This window comes from Gallus gallus, chromosome 10, assembly GCF_016699485.2.
Source record: "Gallus gallus isolate bGalGal1 chromosome 10, bGalGal1.mat.broiler.GRCg7b, whole genome shotgun sequence".
NCBI classification, from domain to species: Eukaryota; Metazoa; Chordata; class Aves; order Galliformes; family Phasianidae; genus Gallus; species Gallus gallus.
Genome location: NC_052541.1, coordinates 8,809,950 through 8,827,936, shown reverse-complemented (window position 1 = coordinate 8,827,936; position 17,987 = coordinate 8,809,950). Strand labels below are relative to the sequence as shown.

The 17,987-nt window shown below is 41.3% G+C and overlaps 1 protein-coding gene across 26 annotated transcripts in view; it reads right to left on the bottom strand.

Moving 5' to 3' along the window:
- Positions 1-17,987, bottom strand: part of MYO5A (myosin VA) — a 97,727-nt gene that overhangs the window by 30,447 nt on the left and 49,293 nt on the right. For 18 of the 26 annotated variants that reach the window (XM_046898931.1, XM_046898932.1, XM_046898934.1 and 15 more), the window contains 12 exons: positions 15,687-15,952; positions 15,015-15,096; positions 12,065-12,205; positions 11,373-11,498; positions 8,771-8,854; positions 7,673-7,675; positions 5,427-5,588; positions 4,205-4,302; positions 3,472-3,558; positions 3,264-3,372; positions 1,935-2,146; positions 845-1,001 (listed from right to left, as the gene is read on the bottom strand). In XM_046898931.1, coding sequence (XP_046754887.1) covers positions 845-1,001; positions 1,935-2,146; positions 3,264-3,372; positions 3,472-3,558; positions 4,205-4,302; positions 5,427-5,588; positions 7,673-7,675; positions 8,771-8,854; positions 11,373-11,498; positions 12,065-12,205; positions 15,015-15,096; positions 15,687-15,952 — 1,527 coding nt within the window. The remainder of the gene's footprint in view (positions 1-844; positions 1,002-1,934; positions 2,147-3,263; positions 3,373-3,471; positions 3,559-4,204; positions 4,303-5,426; positions 5,589-7,672; positions 7,676-8,770; positions 8,855-11,372; positions 11,499-12,064; positions 12,206-15,014; positions 15,097-15,686; positions 15,953-17,987) is intronic. The other 8 variants (XM_046898933.1, XM_046898914.1, XM_046898916.1 and 5 more) reach the window with 1 other exon arrangement.

The window sequence follows — 17,987 nt, the reverse complement described above, 5'->3', positions numbered from 1 at the left end:
TTGCTGAGTCAAGTGAAGCAAACAGAGCTTAGAAATTCTGATCAGAGATTGCTTGTTTTCAGAATTCCTGGTCAGGATGCTACTTTAAGCTGTTCTCACAGAGAAGTGCCACGCAAGCTGGCATTTTGTAATCTAATCATCTGAATCATAATTCTGTTTCCAGTTCTATAACCACCAAAAGGAAATTATAATTTCCTTAAAACAATTTTTATTACTTAGCAAGGACAGTCAAGAAAATGTTATCAGTATTGCCAGGGCAGGATTATAGCAGTTCATCTCCAAAATGAAGCCAACTTCAGCACAAAAAAACCCCAAGAATCTGTCAAAGTTTTAATCTCATTTTTTCAGGTATCTCCTTGCTAACATTCACGTCCTTCACATATTCTCTCAACCCTTACACAGTTTTACAGATTCACTGAAATGAGGAATGGAATAGGAATACCACCACTATCATATATGCATACTGATGTGAGCAATGCTGATTTGGACTCATGAAGGCATATCCACACAGAGTCTATTTTCAGTATTTATTTTAAATGCCTCTACATTCCATGCAACAAAACAAAACATCTTCTCAAGTCTGTAAACCCTTGTTAGATGCTTCACTGACTGCATGGAAAGTCCACGCATTCATACTAGATGACAATGTGAATACCTCTGAAATGAGTAGTTCATTGATTACAGTATCAGAACTTTCTAATTTCCAGGTGCTGCCTCTCCATCCATTTGCTTGTGCATCATGCATAACAGCATGCAGATTCCCAAGGGGACACCAGAGAGCACCTTCATTCTGAAGGTACGTGGAAATAAAATTAGAGTAAAGGAGTAAAACATTATTTCTTACCATTTGGTACTTGTTCCTGACCAGGTAACCTCTTAAGAGAGCTTGAAGAGCAATAGTAGCATCTCGCATGCACTGGTATCTTTTGCGGACCACATACATACGCTGGAACTTCTGAATAATGATGGCAGCCCGTGTTCTCCGCAGGAATGTGGCATAGCTATGCAAGAAAGATGACAATAATAGCTGTAATTCTTTTCCAATATTTGAATACTATTTTTTACATCCTGTAACTTTACTCACTTTCTTAAGAACTACATACTTTCCTTCAGATTCTTCCTAGTGTTGTCAGCAGTACCACACACTGACTTGCTATTTTACCGTACGGCAGTACAACAGAATGGCCAACAGAAACCTTGCAAGGTTTTGCAGGAGTTGTTTTCACTTCTTCTAGAAACTGTGCTATAGAGCTGGCAAATAAATTCAGCTTCATTTCTCATCGCCTTTTCTCCAGCTTTAAACCTATTCCTGCTTCCAGACTTCCTCTCCTAAACTCACCCTGTAGAAAATGTTTGCTCATTCCTGGTCCTATCTGGAAGACAACTGCAAAGCATCATGACATAAGCCTCTCTTCAAAGGTAGATACTTACAGTCTTCAAAACCATCTCGTCTTTAATGAGGCCACCCTCACTCCTACTCTTTGGCTCATGCAGGGCCATCCCTCAGGAGTAAATCCAAACAAATGACTCTGGCTGACCTAACTCACTTCACAGCTGCACTCTGGGTGACAAATCACTTCTCTAGCTGCACAGACCCAGTCAGGAGCAGACATGGAAACTGAGCAATGACAACTGAACCAGAAGTCCTGCTTTACCTCACTTGCAGACATATCTCCTAGTATTAGTTTTATTCTGCTCCCACTAACAACATACTGTTCTAAGCATCATCTGGCCAGGGTGCTACTGTCCTCTTATGAAGGTCAAAAACAGGCAGAAGAGACACTCTCATTATATTGAATTTCCTTAATTTCCCTGTAAAATCATTTCCTCTCAGCCAGCATAGACAGGAGAGAGCAAATATATCACATTTAAATGTCCTACTTAAAGGTATCTGAATTGAGGCTAGCATGGATTCTCCCCGGCGTATTGCTTACCATCGTGCTTGGTGCCCTCTGACATATCTCTGAATGGTGATGGCAGCCCTCCTCATACGCATGTACTTCTTTCTCATCAGCCAGCCTCGGATTGTCTTTTGGATGCGGATACAGGCAGCTCTCAACTTATCTGCCCTTATTTTTTCAAGATAGGCTACTTGACCAGCCCGGAAAAATATTTTTGTCTTACCAAACTGGTACTTATCCTTGTCCTATTTTCAGAGGTAAAAAGATGATCAGTTATAGCATTAAATGTTAACAGATTGAAAAAAAAAAAAAAAAAGGCATGAAGGCTAAATGAAAGTACCATTAGTAAAGAGGCAAATTTACCTGTGTAATATTTAAAGTAAATCTAGACTTGAATTAGCTAGTGAAGGAGAGTATTTTCTCTGTATGATTCTGTTAACAAATTAATATAATAAAGTCACAAGCAGGGCCTAAAGAAATAAAACAAGGTATTTGCTTAAAGAAGAATGCCACAAAGTTTGTGAATGACACGGAAGGCTATAAGAGATGAAGAAGGGGCCCAGAGGATGAAAGTGATAGAGGCAATGCACATTTGTAATTTCTTGCTTAAGCAGTGGATGACCCCCCTCCCAACCGCCCACTTTCAACCATATTACACAGTACAAAGGAAACAGCTCAGGCTTCAAATGTGTACACATTGTTTACTGCCACCAGGACTGAGCCAGAACAAAACACAACTATGCTCCTGAAACACATCCGAAATTTCAAAACTGAAGCAGGAAGAGAATAATATTTTATCTCTGCATGGCTGCAGCACTCCTTGGAGGGAAATCCTGAGACAACAGAAACCATACAAAGGTATAATAAAAAAAAAATGTTTTGTTGATTTATTGACGTCAAGTTGAAATGAATGGCAAAAGATTTTAGTTAAGTCCAGCCAATGACACAGAATTTGGAAAGCCAACTTGTCTGCAGAGTACTTATTTCTCTTATTTGCATCTTAGCATTGGCACTGCACTTCAACAAGGCAAATTTCTTGCTTTTGTGTTTTTAGAAAACTTTATTTCTTTCTCTTCTGAGTGAGTCTCAATTAATCACCCTCTACCTGGGCAATACCGAGAGCTGTCTCTTTGTAGCCTGATTTCCTCCACTGCTCATTGGTTCTTAAAAAATCCCAAGAAACCACATCAGTTCAGGTGCAATTCTGGTGCTAATGGCATAGTCTGGAAATGCAGGGCTGCAAAAGGAGGTAGGAGGTAAAGCAAGGGGCTGCTGAGGTATGACAAAGGCTGACAGCACTGAGCAAGGAGACCTATCTTTATTCCTTCAGATTCCAAATGCTCTAAGGACTACATCTAGTACCAGAATCAGCTTCTCCAGGACATTTTTACATGTCTGTTTTCGGTCACTAAGGACATCTTTCTGCTTCATGAGAACACGGTAACGGCTGAAGAACTCTTGGTACGTCCACCTGTTCCATAAAATAGAGATGGTGTCAGTCCAAACAACAAACAACTCTCTTACAAAGAATAACCATAGCTGAAAGCGATCTAAAAAGCAGCAAACACACCTGGAGGGGAAACCAGCTGCACTGATTCGGATGGTCTCCAGGACACCACAAGCTCTCAGCTGCTGCACTGCTCGCTTTTCGTCAAATCTATGTAGGAATAAAAAGAACCCGTGGGTGTGGGGTTAGTCTTGTGCTATCTGGTACCTTTGGATCTGTGGGATGTGACAACTGCATAGCAAGTACAGGTAGTGCTTCCAAAACTCAGCAATAACAGAGAACAGCCTGATCACGGAATTCAGAATTGCCTGAGCTGCTTCAAGATGCTCATCTACAGAACCCTTGTCCCACTTCTCACCAGCCTGCCTGACACACGTGGTGATGGAGGTCTTTGTGTACCCAGCTGTTAAACAGGCATTTGAGAAAAGCTCTGAGCAAATTCATACATGAAAAAAGATCAGGAATAACTGGAAATAAGAAAAAAATGGAATTAGCAAAAGCAAATTCCAGCAAATGTAAGATATGCCATCAGTCAAATTCAAAACAGCTGAAATGAAATTGCAGGTATTTCTCATCCAAGAAAAAAAAGTTCAGAAAGTACTTCTCCCTCTACTCAATCCTGAACATACCCTGCTGTAAGCACACATAGGCATGCACAATAAGCACATAACAACAGAAAGGAGGCACATCACTTCACTCTTGATCGAGCAATGTTTAGCAGAACCTGGACCCTAAAATCCTTGGGGAATTCCCTCCCATTCACAGGCCTATATGAACCATACATGAACCAGCTTACGTGAATGGAAACTTGAAGTCGTTAGGCTTAATACAGCGCACATAGTGTGGAGTTGTGGCGTTCAGGGTTTCCATCAGCAGATGAAGAGAGTTTCGAAACTTATTGAAAAAGAAGGGAAAAGCATCAAGGAATAATCTCAACTGCCATGTTTAAAAGAATCTCAGGAAGCAGACTGAGCAATACTTGCTTATTCACAATAGTGCTTCTGGTAGAAAACACAACACCAACTTATTTTTGTTATGGCAACAGATATTAGATCCAGATATCATTTTGGGGTGAACTACATTACAGCCAGAGCTCTAAGTGCTAGGCTTTATGGGAGTAAAACTCTCTACAGGCATGTGATAAATTACAAAAACGTGATAAACTGAGTTATTTTCAGCTTATGCCTATCTCTTCTACGTTAAGACTTGTCCAATCCATCTCTTCATGAGCGAACTTCGTGGCATTACTAAATAGCCATTTAATTTTATATCCATTTGAAATCATATTTAAAATTAACAGAACAGAATATTTATTTTCTTTGGCCCCAGTGATTCCAGTGCCACACCTACTGATGAGAACTTTGGAAGATATTGTAGAAGTCCCAGGCAAAGAAAAATGGAACTGCTCAATAGCACAGCGGTACAGGCTGGCAAGTACATCAAAAGTGAGTACCAAACTGTCAAAAAAAGTTCTCCTTGGCTTCAATGAATATTCCAAGGGGCAGTCCATCATACATAAAGCACTAGCTAAGGACAAAACTATCCTGAGAAAACATCTGTTAAATCTGTCGATTGGAAATTAACAAAGAATTCAGCCATGCTGATTTACATACTTTTAATACAATTCTGGCAGATACAGATGGACATTTTACATTTAGCCCCCTGACAGTTTTCTGAGGATTGAACTCCTGCTTTCAAATTGAGTCAGAGAATGTGAAAAATGACCAAGAAGACACAGTACAAGATTTTCAACGCTTCTCAGCATCTAACATATTAAACCTATCTTGTAAAAACATTAGTTACTGACTTAGCACGACAATAAGAATTGAGCTCCCAGAAATTCTCGCCCAAAGTACATTACTAATTATGGTATATTTGCCTTAATTGTATGTAATTAACAACTGCAGTGGTCCCAAAATCACTAGGGACCCCAGGAATCATCAGCATACCCAAAGACCTACCAGACACAGGAAGATAAAGAGCAAGGTTGTTTAGTACAGCTGCATCCTTAAACTCACCTGATGCCCCACAGTTTTCTTATGCTCCTTGCTAGTTTGACCTGGCCTGGCCTTGGCTGGTTTTACAGGAGTTCGAGACAACGGCACACGGCCCGAAGGGGTGGCTGACGTGGGACTGATGGCCTTCTCCTCATCCTGGAATAATTCTGGTAGCAGCTTAAACTGGTATAACAGCAGAAAAATTACAGAGGGTAAGAATGCAGCAAGTGATGGCACATGTTTGTGCTTAAGGCAGTTACAAACCAGGCTCTGTTTTCTTCAATGCCACATAGGAAAACAGGGATAAATGTAAAATAGCATTCAAGCTAGCAGTGCAGAGAGTGGGTCATGGTTTAATACTAAAAATGTGTGGGTTTGATCAGTGAGTCTCCTTCTGAAGATAAAATTCTGATTTGAGTTTTCTTTTCACAGAGCCAGCAATAGCTTCCATGTGAAACTGTCAGATACTGACAGCAGCTTCATAAGTACCAATTGCAGTTATATATGGCTGCTTTGATGAAAGAAGGAAGCAACAAGGTCCTTTCGTATTCCACTGGTGCATAAAATTCCTTTGTGTGGTTGAGCAGTATCTAGGACACTGAATAACCCAACAAGCAACAAAGATTATTCTTCCTTTATTACTCTAAATTGAAATAATAAATGAGGAATCATCAGCTAAAAAGCTGTCAGCCAAATTCATGTGACTGAAGAGCTGCTATCAAACTAGTGGGAGTGGAAGAAAAACCTGAAAAATCTTTCCAACTACCATTCAGATCTTCTGGTTCCCTTTCTTTAATGACTACAAAATACACCCATAGATAACAGCTGCTTTGAGGTAACTTATAACTAAAAATAACACCATCGGGTCTTATCTACCCAAAATGGTATCACTTCAGAAGCATTACAAAAATAAGAAAATCTGAACTTCTCTACCTGTCAGTGAATAATCCTTCATCTAGCATCTGTGCATTTTCTCACAAGAGATAACTTGTTTTTCAGTGCTACAAAGTGCTTGGGCTAAGTACAACCTAGAAAATAATAATAATGAAAAGGCTTCTGCCTCTTGGTGAGCATGCATGATACTCAACAAAACGTGCTGTGCAACGAAATGGTATTTGTGCTCTGTGGTTGTGCCAGATGGGCTAGCAGGAGGCATCAAACAGTCCTCACGAGCATCTAGAACAGAACTCTAGCTTAATATAATGACTGTGAATGCTATGAAGATATCCTAAATCACTGAATTTAAAGAGGAGTATTGCAACTCAGCTTTATCCCACCTAAGTCTCACAGGTCAGGAGCACTGTTACCACCTTAGATTTAGCTGTGGATGAATCACATCTCCAGAGGGTGATTTAGCCTGTCTCCTTCCACTGATTGGACAAAGAGTTTAGGATGGCTGGAAAGCATATTCAGCTGCCTGCAGTTAGACAGTATGAAGCTATGTTTGTACCCATCTAAATTACATAGCCGAGTCCTTTAATTCCATATAGAAACTTATTTGAATGCAATATGCTTTGTCTGAAAGTACTGATGCTTTAATGCAACAGGGGCAAAGGTGAGGAAGGGGTCCCCAGTATCTGAGTGGTAGATGGGTGAGCTGTAAGCTACACATTTCCTCCCTCTTCCCACTCCTGAGAAAGGCTGGCGGTAAAAATGGTTAAGTACATTTCAAAGTTACAATTTTCAGTTACTACATACAGAAGAAAGGTGCAACATACGGCAGCAGAGGTCAACAGGAGAGCACTGCTGACAAGATCCACACTGTAGGGGCACTTATGTTTTGCTTTGGGTTATTTTTTTCCTATCTTATCAGTTTTCTTTGTTTTGCAGAACACTAGGAGTGTTCAAAGAGAGGGAAAACACTGATCAAAGGGCAGATAATTCACAAGGTAAAAAACAAGCAAGCATTTTTTCCCTGTAATTTTTTCCAACTACTTGACATTCTGCTGATACAATCTTACTGACAACTTCTTGCAATACAGAACCACTGCAGAAGACTTTAACAACACGCCAGTAGCAAGCACAGAAGCTGAGGACATGCATGCACTTTCATGATACAAGCACAGAAACTGAACTGATTCAAGCAGGTGCTGTGGGTGGATTTAAAGAGAACGCCAAAATATATAACTCAACACTACGCTGCCTGCCAAGAGAAGAGTTTGTCATGCACTTCAGAGAGCAAAGAAGCATTTGAGCTGTATGTTCAAACCCCTAGCAGCGAGTGTGCATGGGCAGGATGACAGATGATGCATTCAGTTTAGAATTACCTTCTGTTGAATGCGCACAGCAAACCCAGAGAAAAGCAACAACAAAGAAAGAATAAAAATCAGCAATATAATCCAATTACAGTTACTAATAAATAGGGTCTGCTGAAAAATAAAAATGAGATATGCTCAAATTCAAACTTTTCTTTGGAAAATACTTGCTTTGGTAAAATTTACCATTGGGAAAAACTGGTCTTGTTTCTTAGCACTGAGACTGCATTGACTTAGCACAGTGAGCTGGCTGCCCTCGAGCTGCTGCAGTGCTCCCCACAGCAAAGCAACTCCCTTGAGACATTTCAATGCCTCTCTCAGTGGAAAGTTTGCTGTAGTTTTTTTTCATTATACTACACATTTTAATCATTTAACTTCATAAATTAGCTCAGAATACAAACAGAAGAAGAAAATGTTGGAATTCTTGATAGAAAAGCATAATTTTAAGCAGTTTGTCCTTGATACCAAGCTTCCTGGGCCATCAGAGCTAGCAAATTCCCAAGGGTCATCACACCACAATGGTAAGTTAATTGCCTTTACCTTTCAAAAGAGCACCACCAGCATTTTTGACATTAAAACAGCAGACAATGCCACTGAAGGCCTGTTCTATAATATTCTTTCATGCAATGTATTTCTATTCAGATGTTACCTATCACAGACACTGAGAAGGTGAGACTCAGTAAGTTCTGGTTCACGTCCTCAGTGTTTGTAAATTTCCTTCCTCTTTCATTTTTCTTCTGGAACAGAACTTCTCTCTCCTGCAGCGCTATTCTGCTCGATTGTCAGGCCATAAGCAAGCAGTTTCTGTTTTCAGATTAAAAAGCCTTAACTGCTAAGCCTTCTTATGGTACTACAGTATATTAGAGGGAAAAAAAAAGGTTACATTTTGATCTACTGCAATCAGTGGCTAAATACAGGCAGATCTCAGCTGGAAAAAAGCTAGGCTACAGGACTGTCTAAGTTCATAGGGATAAACAAGTAAACGTGATATAAACTATGTTCACCTTCAGTCAAGGGAGAACAATTTCCTGGGCTTATGAACAATTATACACGATGCTTAACTCAAGGCATTATAACTACAGAAAAAATAAAAATAATCCTTATACTGACCTTACTTGATTTTAGGACCTTAATTTGCTCTTCATAAACTGTATCCTTATTCTTTTCCAGAAAGCCTTCACACTGATATTCCACCTGAAAAGGATCATTAAAAAAAAGTATTAAAAGCATGTAATAAGTAGCACAGAATCCACCAGCTATAACAGTCACATTAAAATATAATTCTTCTGGGTGTTGAAAATATCAGCTCCCAGCTGCATCTTTCTTAAATATAGATTTTGCTCAAAGACAGTGCTTTCCAGTAACTGTAAAGCATCAAAACGTGTAGAGATGAATACTGTCATTGCAGTAGACCTGATATATCTCTGCAGAGAGGTGCCTGTGGTAAGAAAGCATGACTGAATGGTTACTGTAAAGGTGAGGAATCGAAGTTTGTATTAAGCATCTCCTATACCAAAGTCATCGGGGCTGCAAAATTGTGAGAAACCCGGGTGCAACTGAGAACAGAACATCTCATCTCATTAGCCAACGGGCAGTAAGTAAATCTGCCTGCAAGTTGTTAGGAAAATGCCTCATTTGTACTCAGAAAGACTATTTGTTTGAGAAGCAGTAAGTCTGCCTGTTGTGACAGCACACTGGGACAACACATGGTGATCCTCTATCCCAGGGCCACAGATTCTTGATCAAAGAATGGCCGGAGCTTCACATAAAAATTCCACAGTCCTAATTCCAGGCTGAGCAAAAACTAAAAGCTCCTGTCACAAGTTTACACCTTAGAATTCAAAGACAGTTAGTGTAAGGATGGCAGCTCTGCTTTCAGGTCTCGTTCTGATCTCGTCTCAGCAGAAGTGCAGGCTACAAAACACAAGAGCGAGCCCTTACACCGATTCTGTTCTTTCAGAGCAGACAGACTGACGTCCATCAGCAGACATCTTCCAGTGCTGCCACTTAGTAATTCTTACACAACGCCGCTATCCCCCAGGCTGCAAAACAACATCTCCTGTATTCCTAGGGGGAAGACAAGGGGATTTTCCAAGGTCTGCCCGTAACTCAAAGCCCACTCTGCTCGATATTTCAGGTACCACTTACGTTCTCACTGCGGAGATGATGCCACAAGAGGGCAGCAGGATCTCTGCTTTCTCCCAGAAAAGATGACGACAAGGCACACAGCTCCCTGCATGTCAGCTACAGTCTTATTTTTTCAAGATGTCTGTATGCCCTCACGTAAGCACACAGGAAAGCACATGCTGCTTGGCACAGACAACGCACTGGAGCTTACAGCTCAGTCAGTGCCTGCCTGGAGCTCCTTTCAGCTTTCTTCGGACTGTGATGCCCAGAGCAGGCATAGGAACATTCAATTTTCAAACATCCAACTTTAGACTATTGAACAGTATAAGAAACGAGAATTAAATCCTTCTTGTTCTCTCATGTAGCAAATGAAACAGAACTCACAGATCTATACAGCTACAGAGCTCTCAGGGCTTTCGTTAAGGTAACACTAGAAGCAACAAGAATGGGATCTCTCCTCTGTGTGTAATCTGAAGAACCTTTGAGAAATCAAGAGGAGGCAAATAAAGAACTGCAGCCTCTCGAGTCAGCACATCCAGACCTATGATAAGAATTCCAGAGCTTGCCCAAGCTTGTGGCCACAGTTTTTTGACAAAGCTGACAAAATTCTGAACCAGCTTCTTCATTTAACAGGACAAGAATCTTAAACTGGATTTTATCTTTTTTCTTTCAGCTCAGCTGGGTTGTGTGCTGTCAGAGCTGGGCAGCACATGCACTCCACTGAGCCTGCCAGAAATAGCTGCTCACTGACCAGAAGAGGCAAAAGGTGGGAAGAGCACATTCCACTCCAGCAATAACAGCAGGGTGTGTTGTTAGCTTGTCACCTGTTTGCAGCAAAACTGGCATTCATTCATTGTTGCTCTTTAGCTAAAGCTATGGAGAGATGCATGATTTTCTGTTTTGCCCAATGTAATTGGAATTTATGTTGTGATCTGGAAATGCACATTTTGAACAAAGGATGGTTAGTGGTTACAGCATGTGATAGGAGTCAGGAGCTCTTGTTTGTCTTCCTGGCTCTGCACAGCTGCCAGCTCAACTTTCTTCGGAGCTGGCGTAGAGACGGGCACACGTTTTGCAAGAAGCCAAGCAGAAAATTAGGCTGCTGTCCACCGGTCAGCCCCTCAGCTTGTTCCTTCTGCCTCGTGGCCACTGGGAATGCTTCCTGACCACTCCCTACCCCACCTCATCAAACTGAACAGCATTAGCCAAGAACTGCCGTTGAAACCACGCCAGCTGAAGCTCACCCTGACTGAACTGAGGGAGAAAGCAATCAGCTGAAACTTCCAGTAAATTGAACGGTGCTGTAACAAGCACACACAGCCGATAACTTCACGCACGGGCATGAGATACAGAAACATCTGTCAATCCACAGCCTCAGTTTTGCATCCAAGCTGCAGACAGGTTTCACCAGGCGGTGGGGCAGCCCAGCAGCTGTCCCATGCACATCTGAGCAGTTCTTGGACACCTGCTTCCCCCAGGCTGGGACCACCACAGCCCCACTCTCTGGGGCAGAAGCTGCCTTAGCCTCCCCCTCCCCTCACGCCCCACAGCTTTGGAAAGAAGTAACCAGCAGAAAACTCCTTACCTTGTCAGCAAAGTGTTTGATGATAAAAGCCTTATTGGATAAACGTGGTTTTTCAAAGAGGGCACATTTATTCAAATGAGTATTGTACAGTTTTTGGGCCCAAGTGTCATCCGAGCCTTTTGGCATCTATATAGAAAAACACAAAGCCATCTAAAATGTCCTGAAAACTTTTTCAGTAGCAAAGGAAACTAAGGAGGTGGGGACAATACTTTTCAGTTTGCTTTCAAACTTTGGCTCCTCGGATTTCCAGCACTGCCCTAAGCAAGTAGCCATGTCCTTGCTTTTTACACGCTGTGGACTCGGCGCAGCCCTTATTGCTGCTATGTGACACATACGATGCTCACAGCACTTTCAGTGTCACACACACGTGCCGGTGAGGATCCCAGAGGAATGGTACCTGACTGAGCAGTGGGTCAGAATTTATCCACCACCACTAGGGATACAGAGAAACCCACGCTGAGTTCCCATTGAATTATCATAGAATCATTAAGGTTCGAAAAGAAAAAAAAAGCATGACTAAAAACCATTTTTTTCTCCTCCTCTGATTGCCAATTCTGTTTCTACATTCTTTAAAGTATTTCAACAGTAGAGCATCAAAATAATGGCTACATGCAGATTATTTTTCCCTGTGAGGCCCCAGGTAGCAGAATAGATGAAGACCTCTTTCCCTATGAAAGCCCTTGAAAACAGACCTTGCATTCCTCATCTAACAGATCCAGAACTCCCATTTTGGCTTCTATGAGGTTGATGCAAGGCTGATTGTCATAGAAATCAATCAAGGTCCATGGTATTTGTTCTTTCATGTATTCTTCTTGTTCCAGCTTAAACACATGCTACAGGGCAAAAAGAAAACAGTTTTCCGTGAAACAAAATGCAGAATAAATACATCAAACTCCCACTTGAATTCACCTTGGCACATTAATCCAGGCTGTCAAGTGGTGCACAAGTTAAACCGAATAAACCTTTTAACAAGTAACTGTATGAAAGACAAATTAACCTTTTTTGTCCTGGCCTAAAAACAACAGACTGAATCAACGCGTTCATCCATACTCTATGCATACAACGGCTGTTTTTCTTACCTTTTTCCCACATTGTTCCACAGTTACTATGAGCTCGTTTTCTAAAAATAACACAGAACCTTGAAAAAGCTTCAAGTGCAGGAACAGCAACTTTTAAATTGGGATATGACACGCACTTATGATTTCAAATTTACCAATATTGCTCCATTTCAAGTAAAATTACACAATAAACCTTTTGTGTTTTCTTGTAAGACAGCAGAGTTCCATTTTCTCTCAAGTGACTGATAACTTTTTTCGGAGATGACGTATTAAACTAAATATACTCTTGAGCAGAAACCTGCAAGGATGACTAAGAGTATTAGCACAACTAATTCTGTGGAAAATACATCTGGCACCCAGATCAATAAGAATGGCGGTGTATAGTTTTAGAAATTTATTGCTGCAAAAAAGCCCCTGCACAGCTTAAAAAATGTGCATAGGAAATAAACTTCAGGAAAAAATACATGATAAAATATTAAACAAGGAAACTGTGGTCTTAACAGCACAAGTGTGCTTTTTAAGAATTAAAAATACTGCTGATCCCACTTATTTTAAGCTGTATTTTATCACCTATTTAAATTTTAATGCATACTAAGTGCTGTAACAGGCCAAAATAAACTCAAAACATATCCCAGTCAACACCGAAGAGCACCACTATAGGCACTATACAGTGGACAGCCAGCAACACCTATGGTTTTGGAATCAGCCTTAATTGCCCCTTAATTCAGCTCAGAAGGCCATAAACACTCCGCAGCTCTCCAGCACACATCAGTAAGACAGCACAAGCTGCCCTGACAAAGCAGTTTATCCTTTTTATTTCATTAGCTTAACGCGATCCTTTCCAAAACAGCGCTCCTTAACAGTGCCCATGGGAGCCCTTCCATGCTCATCCACTTAACAGCTACATTACATGCAAGTTAATTCCTGACAGGAAAGTAAATGATAATATTTTATTGGTGGATCATATCTAAGCCATCTACACATAAACCCGTTTCTTTACTGTAAAAAATTAGCAGTTCTGTGGACTGGTTGCTCTCAGCAAGGGATGGCCAACGTGCTGTCCTAGGGGCCCTTACAACCTACATGCTGCACTGACCCACAGCACCACCTCCTCCACACTCCCAAAAGCAGAGGGAAGACTTATCAAAAACCTGGCCAGCACAAAAGTACCAAGCTGTTAAATCAGAGGGCTGGATACTAGGGGCACCATCATAAAATAAAGCCGTGCTGTAGATAAGACGTCACAGTTTCATGTTTATCGAAGTTGTGACATTTGTCAAAGCAACAACATCTTTAATTATCCCAATTCCCTGAAGCCTTGCTTTCTCAAACAGCAGCACAGAAGCTGCCACTTCCATCATTCTGCATCCTCCTGCCTCCAGCAAGAGACAAGCTGTTGGATGAAGGAGAGGACGGGGTGCGGGGCCAGCCCACGTGCTGCTTCAGCATCTCAGGCAGTGCATGAAGGGTTGTTGACTGCCAGCACCGTCCCACGGGGCTTTTAGCAACCAGTACATTTGCCTGCTGCACTGCATGTAGCAGAGGCTGCAGTCCTACGGGTCTGTATCCACAGGGCCAGAGTTTGGCAGCTTAGAACGGAATCAATACAAACACCTCTTTACCGCATCCTTTGTGAAACACATGGGAAAGAGAACATGGGAGCAGTGATCCCATCCCAATAATAAATGAACTTTTATTATTTTCATAGAATGATTTTTTTTCTGCAGAGCTGAGAAAGCTCTGAAATACCTTGTGCTTAGCAGTTAGGACATGTAGCTTATGGAGCTGAAACCATCTGTAGCACTATAAATACAGGAATGCCATTCTGGAGCTGGGAAGCTAGCCTCAGTTCTAACATGCTGCTTACTCCCAATCTGTGTCCCTGCCGCTGGGATAAACAATTGCTGAGGGTGATCCAGTTCTGCAAATACGCACCACCACTGAAGTGCTCTTGTAAATATAGTTCAAAGCTATTCCAGCACTGCAGCACAGCCTAGCAACAGGCCTGGCATAAATAACTTGCCTCATCATTATGCAGGTAAGATATATAATTAAAAATGTCACTGAGGCTGACGGGAGAGAATCATGATCTCTCTGAAGGAGGGAGAAGAGGCGCTTCTCACCACACGTCAGTGATCATCTTAAGGACATGGCTGTAAACCCTCAAAAAATAATGCCATTTGCAATAGCAGAGAAAGTGAGTAAGGCAGACTTCCAGCAGTGAAGTTCTGCTCTCTGCTGTCAGTGCAGAGACTCTTGTTGCAGGTTATGAAGACACAACTAACTCAAACTTCATCCATACAGTGTTCTCATTGACAGGCAATCTCAGGGTCTTAATTGCCAGGCACTGCTTCTGTCTTATAATTGTTACTGTGATCGGAATTTCAAATAGTCCCAGAGCAGCAGTTAGTCATAAAATCTATTTTCAGGAGATAGTCAATCTTTCCCCAACCCCCAAAGCCCAGGGCCAGGACAGCTGGTTAATAGACTGAAGGAATTCATCCTAACCACTGGGGACCCAATTAGCAGAATGGACTTTGGTGAGGGGAAAGGGAAGAGGAAATGCCAGTAATTTCCTACTTACCATATTGAACTGCTGCTGCAGTTTCTCATTGGCATAGTTGATACAGAACTGTTCGAAGCTGTTGATTTCAAATGTCTCAAATCTAAAATATGTAGATATTCAACAATATTTGTTCAGTGAAAAGACAGATTAAATGATTCCATAACTTTAAATTCCCTCCCCCCAGTCGAATTCATTGCATTATTCCAGGCATAAAAACCACAACCATGTAACAAAGCAGATAGGGAAATAGCAAGTCACAAAGTAAGGGCAGTTCAGAGATGCTCTCTTTTTTTGCAGGGATGAGGAACACAGGGAAGGGATCGATGGTCCTAGAGAGCATGTTAGTTACCTTTGTCAACTCTGACCATGAGGTGACAACTGGCATATGACCTTCTCCAATACAATACATAATGGAACAACCGATATAAAAAATTTGAAATCCCACAGTAAATGTCACACTTAAAAGTCAAGACAAAGATCTTGGATGGCTTGTCAAGACTAAACACCTACTTCCTTCACCTAGAAAAAGCAGCAGGTAAGGGCTTGGTTTAAGGTTTTTTTGTGTTTTGTCTTTTTGGCTGTTTGTTTTGTTTGTTTGTTTAATCCAAACAGTGTAGCATGACAAAGACCAAAATAATTTGTGGTAGATAATCATGTAAGAAGTGATGCACCTCTAGCAAAAAGACTCACCCATAAATGTCCAGTACTCCAATGAAAGAATGTTGCTTTACAGTAGAATGAAGGGCTTTGTTCACATGATCTACAATCCAGTTAAAGAGATTAGCATAGATATGTTTGGCAAGTGCATCTCTGGCATTGATGGCATGAAGTTTAGAAATTGGCTTGATGTAGGTTTCAGTGGCAGTTGCGAGCTTCCTATGGCAAAGCCAGTGAGCCATCTCTTCATAGTCCACGCCCATGAGGTCACAGAAGATGGTGAGGGGATCATGTTTGGGCTAATAAAAACAAAATCATAAGGTCTTGAAATAGTATTACTGGTAGCATACATGCAATTGCAAAATCAGAAGAACTGCCTGCCTGGAGTGATCTAAACATAAGCAGCAAGTGCAGCTCCCTTAGCTTATCTTTCTCCAGAGCACAAGTTCCCTACCCACATATCACATTCACAACACTGAAGTAAATTACTGAAACAGTTCCCCCAAAGGCATTTCCCTGTACCTGCATTCATAAAGAAGTCCCACACAGGCAACCTGCAACCCCCACAAAAATGAATCATCTAGCTTCCTAGGGATGGACTTTGCATTTTGAATACCTCCAACTGTCCTAGTTTTGAGTAAAATGCAGAGGACAGGCCATCAGCTATGTGCTGAGGACAGAATGGATTACAGCTTCTGTGTAGTGCCCTTCTCTAACCATATACACCTGTGGCAGGGAGTGACAGGTAGTGGGGGAAGAAGTGTCAAAGTGATTTAGCATTCTGGTCTCAGAATTTAAAACAGTATTTCCCTGCTCAAGTCTGCAGGCAAATGTTAAGAGATGAGAGAACAGAAAGGATGTTACCTAACTCTCAAACTGGACAAAAAAAAAAATGTAAAATAAATAAATAAATAAAATAAAATTGACCTTTGGTTTATGGTGTCAAAGCAACTACTGAGGTTTGCACACTGAAATGGGTATTTAAAATTTCTTCATAAAAATCTGTGCAGTGGGTTTACTACTCAGTGAGTTAAGTCACTATACTTCGTTACTAACAAGCAAACCAGAAGCTAGAAATCAAGGACAGACAGGTCTTTCCTCTGAAGGAATTCCCCTACCACTACTTCCTCGTATTCACTTTGCACTCTATGGCTCAAGAGCATGCTGACAAGCAGCATCTTGACAGATTATAGGGAACCGTTACTATGTGCCCAATGACTTCGAGCAGATCAGCTTTATCTTCCTTTTTCTATGTCCTTCTGCCTTCTTTGGGGTTTATTGCAGTCCTTAGGGCATACAGTCCCCAAGGCAGTGCTGTTACACCTCTAAAATCCAGTTAACCAAGCACATCTTCTTTCAGCTTAGCCACACGACTTTAACTGGCTCAGGAAACAATAATAAAGTAGTAACAACAAAAATAACAAAAACTGCACAAAAGAGTTCCACATTAGGGTTACTCAAGCTGATGTTAAACAAAGTGATTAATTCACACAGAATGGTGTGGAGACATTCACTGTGCTCTCCAAAGCACAGCCTTGCAAAACTGCACCCAGACAGACCCATATGCATGGCGGCAGAGCTCTACACAACACGACTACTGTCAGAGAACAACACAGCTCAGGTAGCGAAAGCCAGGGAGGAGACATTTGTCTCTGCCTGCTACATGCTTACCACATCAGGATAGGATTGCACAGGAGCTTTCAGCTTTGTACTATTCATTCAATGGAATTACTGCATCAGAGATATCCATTACAACCCAGGCTACCTCATCATGTTCTGGGCCTCATCTACTTCCCACCTGCGATCATTAAATGATGCTTCCTTTGTAGTCAAAACCTTTTTAAGACACATCAAAGAGTTAGACTATTGTTGTGGTTTCACTGCAACTATCTACTAGATTCCTCAGATGGTGTCAGAGCAGGCACACTAATTAGCTGTGGTCCTATGGAGGACCTGTTGTCTTAGCTCCAGAAACTGCTACTGCAGATGCTTGAGAAACTGACTGATAGCAAAGTGAGAATAAAGCCTGCAACTGCTGCGACTGTTTGAAGAGAGAATGATGAAGGCTGTGTAGTACAGCAGTAGGCATTCAAGGAAAGGCAGAAGGAGAAGCTGCTCACTTGTGAATCCAAGGAAAAAAAAGAGTGGCAAGAACAGAACAAGCCAGATCTTTTTTGTCTCCCATCTCCAGAATAATAACTTCAGTAAGAAGCTTTGGTCCTTACTGAATAAAGAAGTTTTGTTCATACCAGACTTCATACTTCTCACTGTGGACCTTCACAAAGTTAATAAACGACTGAAAAAACCACAGTAATCTTAAATGCATCACATGAA